This window comes from Cladophialophora carrionii (assembly GCF_000365165.1).
Source record: "Cladophialophora carrionii CBS 160.54 unplaced genomic scaffold supercont1.6, whole genome shotgun sequence".
Taxonomy (NCBI): domain Eukaryota; kingdom Fungi; phylum Ascomycota; class Eurotiomycetes; order Chaetothyriales; family Herpotrichiellaceae; genus Cladophialophora; species Cladophialophora carrionii.
The window spans coordinates 2,156,474-2,174,113 of record NW_008481831.1 but is presented as its reverse complement, the minus strand read 5'-3'; the positions used below and the strand labels follow the sequence as shown (position 1 = coordinate 2,174,113).

General features: G+C 55.3%; 7 protein-coding genes across 7 annotated transcripts; 4 read left to right on the top strand and 3 right to left on the bottom strand.

Annotated features, from left to right (window-relative positions):
• Positions 1 to 1,259: 1,259 nt before the first annotated feature.
• G647_07753 (uncharacterized protein) lies at positions 1,260 to 1,613 on the bottom strand (the record flags this gene model as incomplete). The annotated part of the gene is made up of 2 exons (XM_008732065.1): positions 1,260 to 1,499; positions 1,557 to 1,613. 2 exons carry the CDS (start codon positions 1,611 to 1,613, stop codon positions 1,260 to 1,262), a joined length of 297 nt encoding a protein of 98 aa, XP_008730287.1.
• Positions 1,614 to 4,416: 2,803 nt separating this feature from the next.
• G647_07752 (uncharacterized protein) lies at positions 4,417 to 5,031 on the top strand (the record flags this gene model as incomplete). The annotated part of the gene is made up of 3 exons (XM_008732064.1): positions 4,417 to 4,474; positions 4,524 to 4,769; positions 4,823 to 5,031. 3 exons carry the CDS (start codon positions 4,417 to 4,419, stop codon positions 5,029 to 5,031), a joined length of 513 nt encoding a protein of 170 aa, XP_008730286.1.
• Positions 5,032 to 6,083: 1,052 nt separating this feature from the next.
• G647_07751 (uncharacterized protein) lies at positions 6,084 to 8,359 on the top strand (the record flags this gene model as incomplete). Its single annotated transcript, XM_008732063.1, has 3 exons — positions 6,084 to 6,140; positions 6,190 to 6,621; positions 6,701 to 8,359. 3 exons carry the CDS (start codon positions 6,084 to 6,086, stop codon positions 8,357 to 8,359), a joined length of 2,148 nt encoding a protein of 715 aa, XP_008730285.1.
• A 475-nt stretch (positions 8,360 to 8,834) lies between these two features.
• On the bottom strand, positions 8,835 to 10,035 carry G647_07750 (uncharacterized protein; the record flags this gene model as incomplete). The annotated part of the gene is made up of 2 exons (XM_008732062.1): positions 8,835 to 9,322; positions 9,447 to 10,035. The coding sequence occupies 2 exons, from the start codon at positions 10,033 to 10,035 to the stop codon at positions 8,835 to 8,837; spliced, it is 1,077 nt and encodes a 358-aa protein (XP_008730284.1).
• A 2,866-nt stretch (positions 10,036 to 12,901) lies between these two features.
• On the top strand, positions 12,902 to 14,724 carry G647_07749 (uncharacterized protein; the record flags this gene model as incomplete). Its single annotated transcript, XM_008732061.1, has 3 exons — positions 12,902 to 13,392; positions 13,460 to 14,150; positions 14,209 to 14,724. 3 exons carry the CDS (start codon positions 12,902 to 12,904, stop codon positions 14,722 to 14,724), a joined length of 1,698 nt encoding a protein of 565 aa, XP_008730283.1.
• A 405-nt stretch (positions 14,725 to 15,129) lies between these two features.
• On the bottom strand, positions 15,130 to 15,885 carry G647_07748 (uncharacterized protein; the record flags this gene model as incomplete). Its single annotated transcript, XM_008732060.1, has 1 exon — positions 15,130 to 15,885. One exon carries the CDS (start codon positions 15,883 to 15,885, stop codon positions 15,130 to 15,132), a length of 756 nt encoding a protein of 251 aa, XP_008730282.1.
• A 979-nt stretch (positions 15,886 to 16,864) lies between these two features.
• Positions 16,865 to 17,626, top strand: G647_07747 (uncharacterized protein; the record flags this gene model as incomplete). Its single annotated transcript, XM_008732059.1, has 1 exon — positions 16,865 to 17,626. One exon carries the CDS (start codon positions 16,865 to 16,867, stop codon positions 17,624 to 17,626), a length of 762 nt encoding a protein of 253 aa, XP_008730281.1.
• Between the last annotated feature and the right edge of the window lie 14 nt (positions 17,627 to 17,640).

The following is a 17,640-nucleotide window of genomic DNA, read 5'->3' as shown; positions in this document are numbered from 1 at the left end:
GACCTTTCACAGGGCTGAGCGATTTCCTCGTCACACTGGTCGCGACAACTAGGCATGCTTCGTACTTTGCACATCAGGAGACTTTGAATCTGGCCTGAATTTGGCGGTCAGAGTTCTTCTTACACCGCATCTTGGTTGCGGCGATCCCAGTCTTTTGGAATGAGGTGTACATGCTTGCCTTGTGGAAGTCATGCCACCAGCCAGCAGAAAATTCTTCAAATCCACACGCCAGATTTGGCGAGACACCATTTTCATGCTCATGTACTCCCCTGGAGGCCATTTGCCAGGTGCGCCTTGTCGCCGCGACGAACTGGCGTCAATGAACACATGGTATCAGGCTGAAAGGGATCCATGTCGTGTTCCGTTGCGATACGGCTGGAATGCAGCTGTCTCATATGGCCTCTACTGATCATTGCCTCATCGACGTCAAATTCTCACAATGCTGGAGATCGCGTCCATGTCAAATGACTGCATTGGTCAGGCGTGACACCCGACTCTGAGGCGCCACCCAAAGCGGACACTTGCAATAACCTGGTAGGTCGCCACGGGAATATCTGGTTCGAGTCCTTGCGCCTGACGGCAGTCGACCCTCGTCTTCATCCTATGATAAGAGCATGGTCATCCGTACGACTTCATCATCGGTTGTGAAAGATAAGTTCATCAAGTGTCGATCGCTAGCATTCCTGCACGAGCATGGCCTATCCACCCACTACCTGCGACAAACGACATATTACTCAGCTGGCATACAGACGGACTTGCAGTCCTCAATATGGCAGTCGCTGGCTTTGTCAATGGCCAGGCTCATTGTTGAGGCATGTCTTTGGCTCGACAAGCAACTCGGGCACACGTGGCACCAGCTTGCTCTGGCGCTCCTCCGCACGCACCATTCTCCCCTCCGCCTGTGCAAGCTAGTGACGACCCACCGCCACAATCTTCGGACAGCTCCTGTTCAATACAACTCTCAATCCTCGGTAATGGGTCCGAAAATGTGCCTACGAGCCAATACTCCACCGTCAACGACCAGATCCAAATCAGATCACCGAGAGTCGTCAAGCCAAACCCGCTGTTGCCACCTCTGGGAGAAGTGAATATTCCTCCTAAAGCTCCGATGAAGCATTAAAAGATTTTGAGGCATCCAGTGGACGTCAAGCCGAAACCGCTGACGTCCAAAAGAGAGCCTTGCATTCATGCAATGCTATATCCAAAGGCGACGTCTGGTTGCATGTACTTTCGTCCTTGGTTCAAGGGCGTCCGTAATCTCAAGGTGAGGTGGTTTTCGACCCTTGCTCTTTCGCCTTGCGTTGAGATTTCAGAAGATCTTCCAAACGTTCGATTTCCTTGATCATCTGGGATGCGACAACCACGGACTCGTCACGGGCCCGCTGCAGAATCTTGCACTCGGTTTTCAGTTGGTTTACTTGGTTCTCAAGTCGTCGAATGTCATCGTCGACACCAGCGGGCTCACGAAGCTGGCAAACGGAAGGCTTCCTTTCACACTCCTATATCCTCGAGCGTGAGCGGCTCGGTTTGCTTTACGGGGAGGACGATAAACTTACCGGCTGGGACCTTCGCTTTCTCAGAGTCTGCTGCTGAGGAGCTTTACCGCCGCCCATATTCGCTCGGTTATGGCACGGTGAGGAAGAACTCAGCTAGCGGGACCACTTTCTAGTTGTACTCTCCGTCAACCGCCCATATTCGCTCGGTTATGACACGGTGAGGAAGATCTCAGCTAGCGGGACCACTTTCTAGTTGTACTCTCCGTCAACCGCCCTTTCATGCAAAGCCGGAAAAGCCACGACCTTCTGTGGCGGCGCAACCAATTATGGTCTTCGAATACCTAACCTGTTTGGACTGCAAATCGAGCTTTTGGGGAGCGATCGTGCATCCGAACCGACTTGGAAAGTATCTGTATCCAATTTGAAGCTCATATGGGCAAACATTGGCTGAACGATTCGGTAACCCCTTCGCCCCCCCTGTCCTATGCCTGCTTACGTAGTGGTTTACTCAGTGCCTATTTCCAACCACCAATCAGAGACCCGAGGAAGAGAACCTTTTCTTCCCACTGACACTGCTGCTTTAATGGGGATGATATCCTCCGGCTGCTTTTGAGTGATGGTCGACCAGCGTGACCGCGGGCGTGGATGCACCCGAGCAGAGCACGATCCGTTCCGTCTTGCCGGCGGTCGATATCTCCTGTGGATGTCGGACGAAGAGCGGACGAAGGATGCCTTCATGCACCTTGTCGTCCCCGAGTTTCCCCATGCAGGCTCCCCAGCATGCGACGGTAACCTCGCAGATAAGGTGGGCGAGTCATTGTGAAGCGGACGCGGCCATGAAGAAGAGCCTGACCTCCGCGCGTGCTTGGCACAGATGTCTGATCCTCGGGCTTCAAAATCTCAGAGCCTCCTTTCGCTTTGGGGCTCGTCTTTCTAGAGCCCATCTGAGCACCTATCTTTCTGTCGGTTTGCATCAGATGTAGCAGAGACGACCAGAAAGAGAGCGCGAGAATATGTCGTCGACTCCAAACAGTCATCAATGTAGGCTTTGAGCTGGGGCACTCCAGCGGGCCATTCTGATGCGGCACACAATGATCCCTCACCAGAATGTCGCCATCATCCGCTGCAGAGCTTGTGGTCGAGCATGCACCTCATGTCGGCCGCGACTTGTTGGCCGTGCGCAACGGGAAGCCGTCGATGAGTAAGTGTTCCCACCCTGACAGCATGACTATGCCCAATCTGGCTGGTAACCTACCTCGAAGGTCTGCGATTGGCCCTACAGCCCATATCACAGGTCCGCTTTCAAGGTGACTACGCGCGTAGGAGGTGTATTTGAGATCGTTAATCAGCGCAGCCAATGGTCTCTTTACGAGAGTCTCATGGCTTCATCCGATGAACCAGTTGAACTTGCGCAGCGGGGGAATACCAGCTCTGAGGAGCTTGATTTCCGCATCGCTAATCGCGTGGCTGTCTATCGGCCGACAATAGTGTAGATGTGGAAAGAGTGCTCGCTTTGGCAACGTGGCGGTCGTGAAGGATCAGACACCTGGAATCTTCGGCACAAGAGGCATCCTGAACAACCGAATAGCAGGCTGCAGCGCCGGCCCCAGCACCATCGGCTCTCAGATCAATGACGCATGGGCAGCCTGTGCGCAAGATAGACCGTCAGACGCCTTCTGGGGGCATGACATCCCGTACGAAGAGCCAGGCTTTCCTACCACGTAATGAGGTGTCTCTGAACGGTAGACTGCTTAGCCTTTGACGGCAGCCCAAAGCCGACAGAAAGTCAAAAGTGCAAGCGAATTCCCGCCTACCTTGAAAATTCCCAGTGCAGAAAGGCCCGGCACCATGCGGGCTTTTATGAATGTGGAAAGTCGTTGGCTGCCATGCTGCATGAATAGCGAGAATACCGTTCTCCCGGTCCATGCACATCGCCTCAATCACAGGATCGTGGTATCTTTTCCTCTATCCGCCGTTTGGCTGGTAACCCTTGGAGCAGGCTCCCAACTGAGAGTTGAATCATGTTGCCACCGGTTGAATTCATGCTGATGTACAGTTCGTCATCTACTGTGCAGATGATATGTATTGTACAAAGAGGCTGAGCAGAGCCGAGTGAAGACCGGAGAGAATGTGAGGCAAAGCTGCAGACTTGCCGTTGAAGGAGTAACGTGAGATCGAGATTCGGATTGTCCTATACGGTGGTTACTTAGCGACACGGCGAGCTATCATAGACTGAAGCAGCGCTGTCTGTTTTCTGGTCATTGAGCTGGACCCTTTAGACATGTTGTCAGTACCGTCCTGACATATTGATTGGGTGGCTGTGTATACATACCAACGATGGAGCCTGGCAGTTGAGGATCAGATATCTCTAGACCGCAATCTCACGGGGAATTACTCGGCGGGAGGAAGCGCTATTAGTAGCGGTCAAACCTGAGCGCGTCGCTCAATGTTTTTGTCTCCTAATAGATACCCAACAGGATGCAATAGGCGTCTTGTGAGCAACACCCAGGCGAATTCCGAGCACGTTGGCCCGATCGTGTGATGTGTCGAAGGTCAAACTCGCGTCTCCTGAGTCCATGTGGCCAATGAACAGGCTTTGAGGCTGAGTCGTGGCTGAGTGTGGCTGAGGCACGTGGCTTACGGTCGATCATTAAGCACTTAGACGCCAGCCGAAGTTCTAGCGGCTGCGTTGTCTCTCTCGTCCCCAAACTTTTGGCAAAGCTTCTCCGTGCAAGTCAAGTCACCTGCAAATTGTTCAACACGCTGTTCACCACAGAATAGATATTCGCATTTCCTAGTAATCTTCATCTAGTTGCGGCTTTCTCACTGGTCATATTGACTCATCTACGCAGCAGACTTGCGTCGGCAGAGGGAGTGCACGCCATCTCTGGCCAGGTCGCACCTCAACCTCGTTCTCATCATGAAGACCTCAACAATCGTGTCGATATCAGTAGGCACCGTGGTGACGGGGCTCATCGGTTCGTGGCTACCTTCCGGACTGGGATGATGAGGCTAACAACACGACAGCGTATGCTGTATATTTCGACTACAGGCGGAGAAATGACCCTGAGTTTCGCAAGGCTCTCAAGAGAGAATCGCGCAGGCAAGCGAGATTAGCAAAGGAGGAGGCTGAGGTGCAGGGAAAACAAAAGCGCGAAGACATCAAGGCCGCTGTACAAGAAGCCATTGAAGAGGGATTTCCTACGGATATCGAGGAGAAGGAGGCCTTCTTCATGCAACAAATCGCTCAGGGCGAAGCGCTCGCAGGTGATGGTGCGCCTCACTTCTCTCCTCCCATCTTTTCCTAGACTAATTATTCATCCCAGGCTCCGATACTATCGGTGCAGCTCTCTGCTTCTACAAGGGCTTGAAAGTCTACCCCGAACCGCAATCACTGATCGGCATCTACGATAATACCGTCCCCAAAGACATCCTCGAGATCCTCGCCGTTATGGTCGCCCAAGACAAGAACCTCAAAGTCGGCAACTTCGGGGCGAGCAGCGAAACATCGGACAGCGGCCCCGGCGTTGAATAGATTCTTCGACAAGTTGATGACCCGAACGCAATTGTACTACCAGCAAAAGACTTTCCTTGCGGGGTGGCCCACAACCAGAAGTGGTGGCTCTCCTATCTCCGGGATCCCTTCTTGGTGAACTAGTCCGAATGGCTTCTACCGGCGGTCGCATGGAGATTTGAAGAATAGGGCCCCCCCCCCCCCCTTTTGACGACTCTCGCCTCTGTGTACGAAAGAGAAAGCGGCATGTATACCAGGTCCAGTTGAGGGCATGCTCCGATATGGGAAGCAGTATCCACTTGGACATAATTCCATCATCGGGCCTTTTGCTCGGTTGTTTTACTGAAAGTCTTGGGTCGAATTCCTTACTGAGCATTGCAAGCCCTCTCGCATCTTTGTCCCTTCTACGCTTCGCAGAGCTTCTCCAGCCATTTGCCCTCCACGAGGTCTGACATCGGAGTTCGTGGCTGTCATGCTCGCGAAACAGCTGAAGTGCCACAGCTGGTGTGACACAGTCTCCTCGAGTTGATTCGGCGAGACGAATCCCGTTCCACGTCCATCTCAAGCACTTCATCTGCTGCCCAGACATCCTCCCGGTCGTTGCTATGCCATGGGTGACTACTCTCTTTCGCGTTCCGAATCGACACCTGCTTCACCACATCGATTCTTGTGATGGCGACCACTTGCTCACCTTTTCCCTAGGTTGGTTAGCAAGTTTGGTTGTCGCGTATTTCCGACCGTCGCTTAACCGCCGCACGCCTAGGAGCGGATAGCTCCGTATATCGGCAGGGAGTCCATGGCCTCGTCTCAAGCTACCTTTAGAGGACCCGGCCCTGGCAGTATATACTTTCCTTTGGAGTACAAGTCTCATCAGAAGGCGTGGGCCATTACCCCCGATAAATTCCTCCCACAGCATGCAGCACCTCCTCCAGTCTCATACACATCACGGATCATCCGCCCCGCCAGAAGCGTCGTCAAAAGGCCGAGAGCCTTAGAGAAATAGCAGATCGACCTCTATTCCAGACTGGTCTTCAGTCGGACGCAGACACGTAGCATTGAAGTCATCCGGCAAGATGGCAATATCAACTCCTCATCCGCTGGATCCTTTGGCTCCTCAGGAGATATCTGAAGTAAGAAGAGGCTCGGCATTTTTTTGAGAACCCCGAATTGACTCTTCAGACGGCGAAACATGTCCGTGAAGCATTCCCTGACAGCGAGGCATACTTCCGGGTCATCACCCTTGCAGAACCGCCAAAGGAGGAAATGACGGTGTTCCTAGACGCCGAACACAAGGGACAACCGGCAGGCAAGAGGCCCGCTCGGCTGGCGACCGTCCAGGTGTTTTTTGGCGCAAAGCGAGACAGCGAGCACTTCTACGAGCTCAAGGTCAACGTGGACTCTGGGGAGATCGTCCACAAGGAGCAACTTGTCGGTCGACACCCGCATGTGGACGGCAATGATATGGTCAAGACCGAAGCGGCATGCCTCAATGACCCGCGAGTGCAAGCTGCGATCAAGGACATGCAGCTCCCTGACGGTGCTGTCGTCAAGATCGAGCCCTGGACGTACGCAACGGACGGGATGAACGACATGAGCCAGAAGATCACAATGGTACGTTCCGAGTTCTGCCTTGGACCCTCGAACAGAGTAAGCAAATCATACTAAACAGGATTCCCTTCATCGGCTGCAGTGCTACTTCTACATGCGCCTCCTGGACCACCCAGATGCAAACCACTACGCCTACCCCTTGGACCTGTGCGTCGAGATGTCCGGCGCCGTCGAGGTGCTCAAGATCTACTACCTCCCGGCCTCGACGTTGGGTGGGACGACCACAAAGGCCACTCCCTACGACCGGTCCAAGATCTTCGGTGCCGACATCGAATACCATCCCGACGTCGCGCCGCCGCGCCGCACCACGACAAAGCCTTACCACGTCTCGCAACCAGACGGGCCCTCCTTCACCACCCGTGGCAATCTGATTCGGTGGGAGAAATGGCACATCCGCGTGGGGTTCAACTACCGCGAGGGTCTGACGCTGCACGACGTGCGTTACGACGGCCACTCGCTCTTCTACCGGCTCAGCCTGTCCGAGATGTTCGTGCCGTACGGGGACCCGCGCACGCCGTACGCACGGAAGGCGGCGTTCGACCTGGGCAACGACGGCGCGGGCTGTAACGCCAATAACCTGCAGCTCGGCTGCGACTGTTTAGGGCATATCAAATACTTTGACGGCTGGCACGTCACGTCCGGCGGCGACGCGATCAAGATCCCCAACGCCGTGTGCTGCCACGAGATCGACGACGGCATCCTGTGGAAACACACCAACTTCCGCACGGGCCACGCCGTCGTCGTCCGCAGCCGCGTGCTCGTCCTGCAGACCATCATCACCGTCAGCAACTACGAGTACATCTTCGCCTTCTACTTTGGCATGGACGCCAGCCTGCAGTACGAGGTGCGCGCCACGGGCATCGTGTCGACCGTGCCCATCCCCGTGGGCGAGTCCGTGCCCTTTGGGACCACCGTCGCCCCCGGGGTAATGGCGCCGTATCACCAGCATCTGTTCTGCCTGCGGATCGACCCCGCGGTGGCCGGGTGGCGAAATTCACTCGTCGTGGAAGAAAGTCACCCCTTACCAGTCGTCGACGACGACGACGACGACGACGACGACGACGACGACGACGCGCAGGGCGGCCACACGACCATTCCGAATCCATTCCGCATAGGATACACGACGCGACACAAGATCATCGATCAAGAATGCGGCCTCGACCTCGACCACACCGTCAACAGGGTGTTCAAGATCGTCAACGAAGAAGTGCTCAACCCGATCACCGGGACCCCGGTCGGCTACAAGCTGAGCCCCTATTACAGCCAGCTTCTCCTGGCCGACGCGTCCTCGTACCACGCGAAGAGGTCGGAATTCGCCGCCCACGCCGTCTGGCTCACGCGGTACCACGACGACGAACTCTTCGCAAGCGGCAACCATACGATGCAATCGCTGGGTGGGGAGGGGATCGCCAGCTGGATCGACAGGCGCAGGAATAGCTCCTCGTCCTCGTCAAACGTCAGGAACGAGGACATCGTCGTCTGGCATACTTTCGGGTCGACGCACAACCCGCGCGTCGAGGACTGGCCCGTCATGCCGTGCGAGAAGATGGCCGTGGGGCTCAAGCCCGTCAATTTCTTCACGCGCAACCCGGCCATGGATGTGGTGCCCAGTACGCAGGAGGCGAATCGGAGTGTCTTGGTCGACGGGGAGGCGACTTGCCACGGCGGTGGTGATGGCCAAGTCATGGAGAATGGGGTGGTCGTGGTGGCGGCGGCGGCCGACGTGAGGAACGGGCATTGATTGTTTCGAATCATGCTTGAGAGCTCCGGGGCGTTGGGCTACGGATCATGAGGCTGGGTGCAGTTAAGTAAGTGAGTGAGTGAGTGCTATACAGTGCCCGAGACATATGCCGTAGGCCTAGCAGTAGCTGACGACGAGTGCGTGCTTTGCCATGCGAAGTACGTAAACTGGTCCGAACCGTCCGAACCGAGCTGGAATCTGGGCATTCATTATGCTGCTGCTGTGCCTCTGACTTACTTCTGTCTCTGACACTGCCTCTGCTATTACTACTGCTACTGCTACTCTGGCGGTCGTCAAGACCATCGATAGCCCACCACGCACTCTCCTTCCCTGGTCTTTAGTAGGGGTGGGCACGAGAGCCTCTTCTGCGAGGGAGTACTGTACTGCAGCTGTACTCTCATATGCTGTGATATGTTCTCGTATATTCCGTATACCCCGTATACTACACTCCGGGCACTCCGTCATTATTGATATTCTACAACATACAGACCAACCCCGCTGTAATCAACGCCACGAGCCCGACCACACCTATGCCGCCGGAGGGAGAACCTCGCAAGCTCACGCCTCCATCCTCATCCCCGCCACCACTTCCACTTTCGCTATCATTACCATTCCTCGACGAATTCCTCCCCATCAAGACGACGCTCTCGTTCTGCCCGTCGAGATCCAAGTCGAGGCGGACGTCGGACTGGCCGAGCGCCGTGGCCACGACCCACCGGGACGCCACGTCGGTGTATTCGTCGTAGTAGGACCAATGGGCCGTGATGTTGACGGGTTCGCTGCCGACGGCGCACACGGGGTCGCCTGCGTTGCACCACATGGCGAGGATGTCGTCGTACTGGTTGAGATCGGCGAGCTGTTGGCCCTCACGCGCCAGAACACCACTGTACCCCGATCCACGGCCGATGTTGTACGCTTGGTTGACGGTGAAGCGAGGATCGCCGAACGTCACGACTGCGACGACTGGAGGGCGTCAGTGAGAATGTGAGCTAGGAGGAAACAACCAAGGGGAGTGCGGGCTGGCAAAGGGAGGACGGATAAACAAGTAAGCTGGACAGGGGGTACTCAGTAACTATGGTGTACTTACTGCTTGACCCCGGCGCCGTGGACCTGGGCATCGATGGGTTCCACGGCTGGTCACACCCGAAGATTGGCCCACCTCCGCCTCCCAAGATATCACCGACGACACTGCCGCCTTGAGAATAGCCCGTCAGGACCAACCGGGAGTTTGGACATCGTTCGACGTAGGCGGCCATCTGAGTCTGGCCCCTGGAAGCGCCAATGTTTGCCGACTGGCAGAAGAGTCCCGAGTACGAGATGTTGGCCGGGTAGACGACGTCCTCGTAGTCGCACGACAGGCCGACCGACTCGAACAGGTAACACATGACCCCTAGCATCGTCCCTCCGCGGCCCGGGTAAGGCTCGTCCGACCCGCGCGCACTGAAGATGCGGATGTCGTTGCAGTCTTCGGGAAGGTGTGGATGCCCGTGCCAGTAATCTTCGTCTCCTGTGTATTCATATTCACTGCCTTCCTCCGGGACGGGTTCGTCGTATTGTGTTGGCACGGGTTCCGCACCTGGGTCGACATCCAAGGTCGTGAATTCATCCTGCGACAGGACTGGTGTTGCACTGAGGACGAGGGTTGCGGTGACGGCGACAAGGCATGAAAACTTCATCGTTGCCCTTTGTTCGTCTGGAATCTACCTCTTTCGCCCTCCTCTTGAGCACTGCCTCTCATACGTTGATCTAGAGGCAAAGGAGTGTCTATCCGGTAATTGCCGTCCTGCAGAATGTCGAATGACGCCTCCTGCTATCGTCCTTCCCTTCCCTTGCCTGGCGGAATTCTGGGTAAGCTGCTCATGGGCTTGTCGCATGGTATACCGAAGACGCTGTTCGCCTGCCGCGCATAATCCCCACTGTCAGAGGGATCTTGGCTGTCTATCACCTAAAAAGAAGAACCCAGAGAGCGAATGAAGATGCTGATTGGAATATGACAGGAAACTACTGACTGCAACGGTAAATTGAATCAAGGACAAAAGAACACGCACCACACCCGCAAGAGCAAGAATAGGAGAGATGGATCCTCCATGTGTTCCTGAGAACGAGGTACATACCTACGTATGCAGACACAACTCTTTTGAGTTTTGGTCCCCCTGCTTCAGTGCCCGGGCCTTCCGGGCTCACACTGGTACTCCGTACACAGGAACGGTACTCGTTGGACATCTCCCGCTTATTAGCGCCCACCACCCAGAACTGGGGTACTGGGTACGCACCGTGGACTCGGATGTCGCGTGCCAGATGTCAAGCTCAGGGCAATGTCCAGTACAATGTCGCTCGCCCCGGGCGGCCTACCGCAGGGCGGCATAATCGAGGAACCTGACGAACGGCACCGTCTCCACGGTCGAGATAGCACACAGTAGGGTTTGGACGAGAGGACGCTTCGGCGTCAGTTGGCTTGGAACCTCGCCTCAGCCGTTGCGGATGATGGCGCGTCAGAGGCTTAAAAGACGACCCTAGCCACTGCCAAGGCGCCAAGAGAACGCGATGGCGGGGGCGGCGCCGCGCCTAACAATCTCCAACCCTTGCGAACGCGCACTATTGTGCTGTGGCAGTTACGGCTATCGGCACGAGACCGCAGACTCTCCTTACCCGGAACTCGCTTCCTATCAAGCATCAGCCCGTTCACTTAACATGGAACCCTACAGAGTACGGAGTACACAGTATGTGCCTGTATTGCGGTATCGGTCCTACTCAGCGCCACATCAAAGCTGCCGTCATGAGACTGATTTTACTTCCACGACTCTCTCCTTAAATAAGACTGAAAGTACTTATATTAGGCCGTCAAAGAAAATCTCAGTCATGAGTATTCCCACGCCGACGATTACCAGGGCACTCGCTCAACAACCTGCAATTATCGCCGCTGGCCATACTCAGAGACGTTGTGGAAGAAACTTGCGCACTTTGAGTCGACGACGCTCGCTGCAGGAAGGGTGCGTCGACCGCAACTATAGCCAATATGATACAGTACCGGCTAGGGCCACGAGAATCAGCTAGCGGACCGACCAGCAGGTACAGTAGTTTGGAGGCCCACGCCAGCGATCCAGTACTGGTGAAGGCATCGAGGCACGGCGCCACCATGCGAAGCAGAGTCCTTCAGACAGTGCAAACCGTGGACGGACTCCTTGGCGAGCCCCGATGGCCAAAACATCACGTCATGAACGAGAGGCTGGCGATCCTGGGAGTGCCTGTTCTACCAGACTCCTCAGGTTCTGCCTTCAACGGCAACACGAGTTTGTGTGACTCGATGTCGCCTACGCGTAGCAGGCTTGGCCTCTTTGTGGTGTAACATTAGATGCCGGCACAGGTGCGCTGGTGACAAGGGGGCGCCTCAAGTCGTGGCATTCCTTACCAGGTATCCCATATATGTATATATGTACTTATCAACGATGACAGGCTCTTCCGTGGTAAATGACCGTGTAAATAGATATGTCCTTCCCTCTCTCCTTCCCACTCACAGCCTTGAACTGTAATATGGAATGGGTCAAGTAATTTAGGCCAGCCCGTTCCCCGAAGAGTACTGTACACAAGAAGGCAGGATTTACCAAGCACTCACTCGTCGGCCCGAACCCAGGCTCCGCGGCGGCAGGGAAGCGCCCGAGGACTCGGCTCCACGAACGACAAGGCCTAATTGAGATCTTTTGTGCGTAGAGGTTTAGAGCTCAGACTTCGGCATTGTCTGGCTCTAGGACGATCAGCGGAGGTGCAGACGCACCGGAGCCGACAGGTACGCGTCGAGTTGATGAGTGAGCGTCCCGGGACCGTGACCTTGCGAAGGAAGCTTGATAAGCAGAGTCTCACAGTCCTGACCAGATGGCCCTTCCAAACCAGCTTCGGAATACATAACAATCGTCCTCACCGGGCACCAGTCGCACCTAAGTGAGTCCATCGCCATCTTATCGGCCGGCCACGATTCCATCTGCTTTAATTACTCCTTAGTCTCGCCACCGTGAGGAAGATACGTAGCCACAGCGAACATGTCTTGAAGGAGGGATCCTGTCCACATGCCGCTTAAAGGATGCCTCAGCTTTCCCCTACTCGATCGACGTCTATACACACCTGAGTCTGATCAAACATGGTACCTCGTACATGATGCTTTTGTCGTAATCATCAGTGCAAGACGTCAAGCGGAAAATCTCGTTGAAACCGCATTAGCAGGTCCATTTTCGAGTTTCGCCGAGGAGCGCAGAAGTACACAAGTAATACACATGCCCAGAACTTACCCTGCAAAGGGTCTGGCCCTCCGTACTACTGGGTACATCACTGTGTACTCCGTACACTCCTCAACACCAGCACTGTGGAGTCGCTGGCGCTGAAACCGACCTGCGAGGTGTGCCTACCAGAGTCTAGATTCTCAGCCTCAAGCCACATTCCGCGGGGCAGCACACTGGCTCTATTTCATGGTCCGCCATGGCCCTCGACGGCGCCTTCACTCCCGACTCTCCATCTATCCCCTGACAAGGTCAAAATATCGGCATTGGCATCATGGGCGATCCGGTAGGACTGGCTGCCAGTGTGCTGGGCCTCGCTCAGACAGCTTGGACGGTGGCGAAAGGTCTGTACAACCTTGCCGACGAGATAGGCAGCGCCGGCGACGCCGTGCGCGTCTTCGCCAACGATTTCTGGCTGTTTGTCGAAACCACAAAGGTGCTAGGCGACCTGCTCGACAGTCTACCGTCGTCGGTGGCGGCGTCGAGGCGGACCGAGTCGACGACCGAGGAATTGCTCGACGTCGCGATGGACCAAGTCGTCAAACCGTTCGAGACCCTCCTTCGCGAATTGGAGCCGCTTCTCGTCCGGTGGAGGGACAGTCCCAGTCGGATGAGACAGCTGGGCCTGCGCATCCAGTGGGCCTTTAGCTGCAAGAGCAAGATCCTGTTCTACCACGCCGCGCTCAACGCGCTCAAGGGCAATGTGTCGCTTCTGCTGCAGGCGTTGTCGCTTCAGAATACCCCCAATCCACCGCACGTTCACTTGTAAGGCCCGAGAGACTCAAATCTTCCGAACGGCCCTTGGGTAGCATTTTCTAACGGTAATTTTTAGTATTTTGTGCAGGTCGATCGCCGACACCAAATCGGCTTTGCAGGGGACTTCTCGCAACAGAGCTCCAGAGCTGTTGTCGGGGAACGAGGCAAACCGAGATGGGCGTCTACTACTCGTACCCAACCCGGAGCAAGGACCAGTATCGCAGCAGGCAGGGATCGGTCCGAGTGGTCCTCGGCGGCCAAAGTCTGCATCTCAAGATAGCATCCAGCTGTCCACCGACCTGGCGGTCGTCCTTGTTACCGACCCAGACGAGGTCGCCGAGAGTCTGAGCGAGGTGACGCTGCTGGACGCCGATGGGCCGGGAAGTGCCGAGCAAGAGCAAGAAGAACGTGAGGAGCAACTTGAAGCATACGCTGCGATCCGTGCGGTGCAGAAGAAGGTCATCAGATTGGCAGACGAAGCAACAACTGCCGCCACGACTCCTGGCCAGACAAGAAATGTCCTAGAGAGCAGCGAGTCCGGGAGCATGGAAGACGACTCACTCTCCAAACAATCAACCAGAACATCGGCCCAGAGCAGTCCAACCGTCAGCCAGACTCGGCAGAAGAGTGACGACCCCGAGCAACCGCGAGAACCTGCAGGCACAGGGGAAGCACCGAGTACTCGAGACTTGAATCAAGTCATCTATTTCACCGACACCCTAGGTTCAAGTTTCGAGATACCTTATAATCTCGTCCGCACCTGGCAGGTAAGTGCCCCCACCGTGCCCAAGACACTCTCCCGCGATCCTTGCTAAATTTCTGGAGGCGATGCATGCGTTCATAGCTGCCGACTACGACGAGGTCACTTGGACGGATTTGTCAGTCTCGGTGGATCTCAAATTCGGCGAGAGCGACTTCAGGACCATGTTGGCAGAAATGAAAACGGCCACACGCCTAGGTCAGTTCACAGTCGTCTTTGGCGAGACCCGGACCTCCGCGCCCGCTAGGATGGTCCTCGCGCATGAGTGGGACTCGCTTGTAAAGCCAGGTTGTAACGTCGAGTTGCGGCTGGACAAGGCTTATCTCCACCGGTTCAGACGAAGCAAAGACCTCCGGAAACCGTCGCTGAAGATTATCAGGTTAGCCACCACGGCAGCTACTCAGGCAGTGTCGAGCGGTCGTGTCCAGGTAGGACGTCATGGAAGCCAAGAGCTATCACATCCATTGCTGGCGAATGCCGCCTTGGGAGCAAGCCTGGATTCAGCTTCGCAGCAGAGGAGAAGTCAGAGAAGCTCCTTTGCAGCCTTCAGGGATAGACTGGTTGACATGAAGCGCTCGTAGTGCCCTGGCTAATTGCGCCGGAAGAAATAGGTCAAGTTATACAACGTTTCCGGATGAAGTTGCGGTAGGCATGTTTGGTAATGCTCATTGCCGTCTTGCCGGCAACGTAGACTCTCCTATGCAGAGGACGATTCAAACGCACGCCACCTCGGTCACGGATACACTTGTCGAGTTCGTCCTGAGAAACGGCAAGTATCTTGGCCAGCCTGGACCGCATCTCGACTCCATCCTTGATCATGGGCGGATAGTGTTCACAAACTCTGCACACGAGCTCGGCAGAACCGATCGTGTAGTCCGGGAAGAGCTCCTTTCCACTTATGAGTGGCGCGGAAATGGAGAGCATGGCGTACACCTTATCTCTGACGTCCTGGCATTGCAAACCGCTGAATTGCTCGATGTGGTCCATCAAGGTTGTGTTGATCTGACGAATGTTTGCCGACAGGTGCCACGCTCGCCGTGGCTCATCGAAGAGGTCGAATTTCCATGAAAAGTCTCCGTCGTGGCCGCACAACTCCGCGAAGAGTCGGAGAGCACCCCAGTCGATGACGGCTTCACCGTAGTGAACAGAGATGGCTTGGGCACTGACGATCTCTTGAACAATCCACGTTCGTGACCAGTAGGACTTTCCGACATCTGATGCGCTGCTCTCTTCTTTGACGTGGTTGGAATGCAGAAACTGGCGCCGAACGCCCACCATTTTCTTTTGGTAGCTTTCGCCAAGATCGTGTCGCTGCCGTCGTCGACTTCGCCGAGCCAGACGAGAACGCGCTCTGCGCCCGAGAAGATCTTGCCCATGATGGACACCTGGGCACCTTTTTCGTCGTTGTTTCTCTGATCGATGCATATGGCGTCGACCCACAAGTATCGAGCACTGGTGGTCTGGCGGAGTCGTTTGAGGCAGTCGTAGAGGTTTTTGCGGACACGGAGCTTCCGTGAAGATTGCCCGTCTTCCCCACCCATGATAATTTCTTCTTCGTCGACTGCGTCGCCCCATGTGTACGAGATTGCCTCATAGCTCGGGCAATACCCATTGATGGAATAGGTGGCGAGCTTGAGTTGGATAGGGGCGTCTTTGGACTTAGCTGACAAGAGTTCGATGAGTCTGATGTTCTTCGTCGGATGCGGAAGCGGCTGCCAGCAAAACTGTAGATTTTTAGCCATCTCAACTTAGGGACTTGATGATAGTATCGGCGTTGCATGACAAGAATGCGGCGTCTGGTAGAACAACTCTATGTATGTGCATGCTTGCACAGGCTGCGGCTGAGGAAGTAGCGGTGGGACTCGTGGTGATGAGAGCCATACTCGGCGATTTGGCACGAAAGGCCAGTTCTCGACCTTCAGCTGTATGCATAGAAGTGTATTGCCCTTCGCTTGCCACTGTATGCAGGGCACGAGCATCTGCACGGCGTCTTGGTCGAGACCGTAGGGAGGAAAAGAATGCCGCGCATGATGTCGAGGAGTGGAAGACCTGAATTTTGTATGAGTGAGGTATGTAATCGTCGCCAGTCGTTCTGATCTCACAAGCGACCGAACCAATCGGGCCTTGAATGCTCATCTCGCTTCGTCTTCCATGGCTCGGTAGAGAACATTTCTAGGCCCTGGGGAACGTCAGGATCTTGTATCTCCAATTTCAGCGCGGAAACCTTTTACGGTCGCACTTCGATACAACATGCAAGTAGAAAAATAGGTCCAAATACGTTAAGTTCATGCGAACGAAATTCAGGATGACTATCCTTCATTCAGAGACATGTGCCTACTCAGGTATCTACATGTACGCAGTGAACCTCGTCTCTTTCAATGCCAAGAGTGACGTCGTCTGCGTTTAGGCACCACGCCGTTGTGCCCAAGAGAAAAAGTAGTATAAACCTTCGTTCTGGTGCTCTTGAAGCAAGATCCAATATTTCATCTTTGCGACCCGTTCGCAGGGTAGTCATACACGACATCCGGATGAACATTGCGCACTATGTCATATATTGGCACGACGCACTGGCTGCACCTCTGTAGCACGGGTCGTCCTCGCATTATCCGCTACCTAAGTTCACAAGGCTAGCCACGCGCAGAGTAGGTACCTTACTCACTCATATACTACACACAAACAACGTGTACTACGACGACAGCAGCGCCTTCAACAACTGACATGATGACCTCTTCACATCGCGCGGCCAATTCCCCAACCACTCCCTCCCATCCCGCACACACGCTCGTCGCCCGCGCACACTCGCCCGATGCCGCGAGCCGCATCTTTGGCGACAAGATCAAGAACAAGCCCCTGCTCCTCAACCCGACGGCCTCGGCCGACAGAGACAAGCGTGCCCTTCGACGCCACGTCCGACTGCGCAAACGGGAATATTACCTGCGCAAGAGGAAGCCACGGCCGCTAAGCGCGAAAGAAAAGAGAGAGCTAGGCGTGTTCGAGCTGAAGAAGGAGGAAATGAGGTATGAGATTTACAAGGGCCTACATCGGATGTGGGTGGACTATATGCTCGAGGTGCTGGGGTATGTGAAAGACGGACAGGTTGTGCAGAGTTTCGCGAAGACAGTCACACCGCAGGGCCACGGTCCACTGTTGGCGAGCGCGGACTTTCATGGCGCAGACCTGGAGGTGGTCCGGTGTTCAGATGCGGGGAGGGTGGGCACCAAGGGGATTGTAATTCGGGATACCAAGTTCACGTTTGTGCTTGTTACGCCGAAGGACGAGGTGAGGGTGGTGCCCAAGAAGAATACAGTGTTTCGATACGAGATTCCTTTGCCTGAAAGTGGTGCTGACGGAGGGCAGCAGGGAGATGAGGGCGAGAGGCAGGGGCGAAGCTTGGTGTTTGAATTACACGGGAACCAGTTCGAGTTCAGGCCTGCGGACAGGGCGAATCGAAAATTCAAATGGAAGGTGACGGACTACTTGTGAAGGGGAGTTCGATT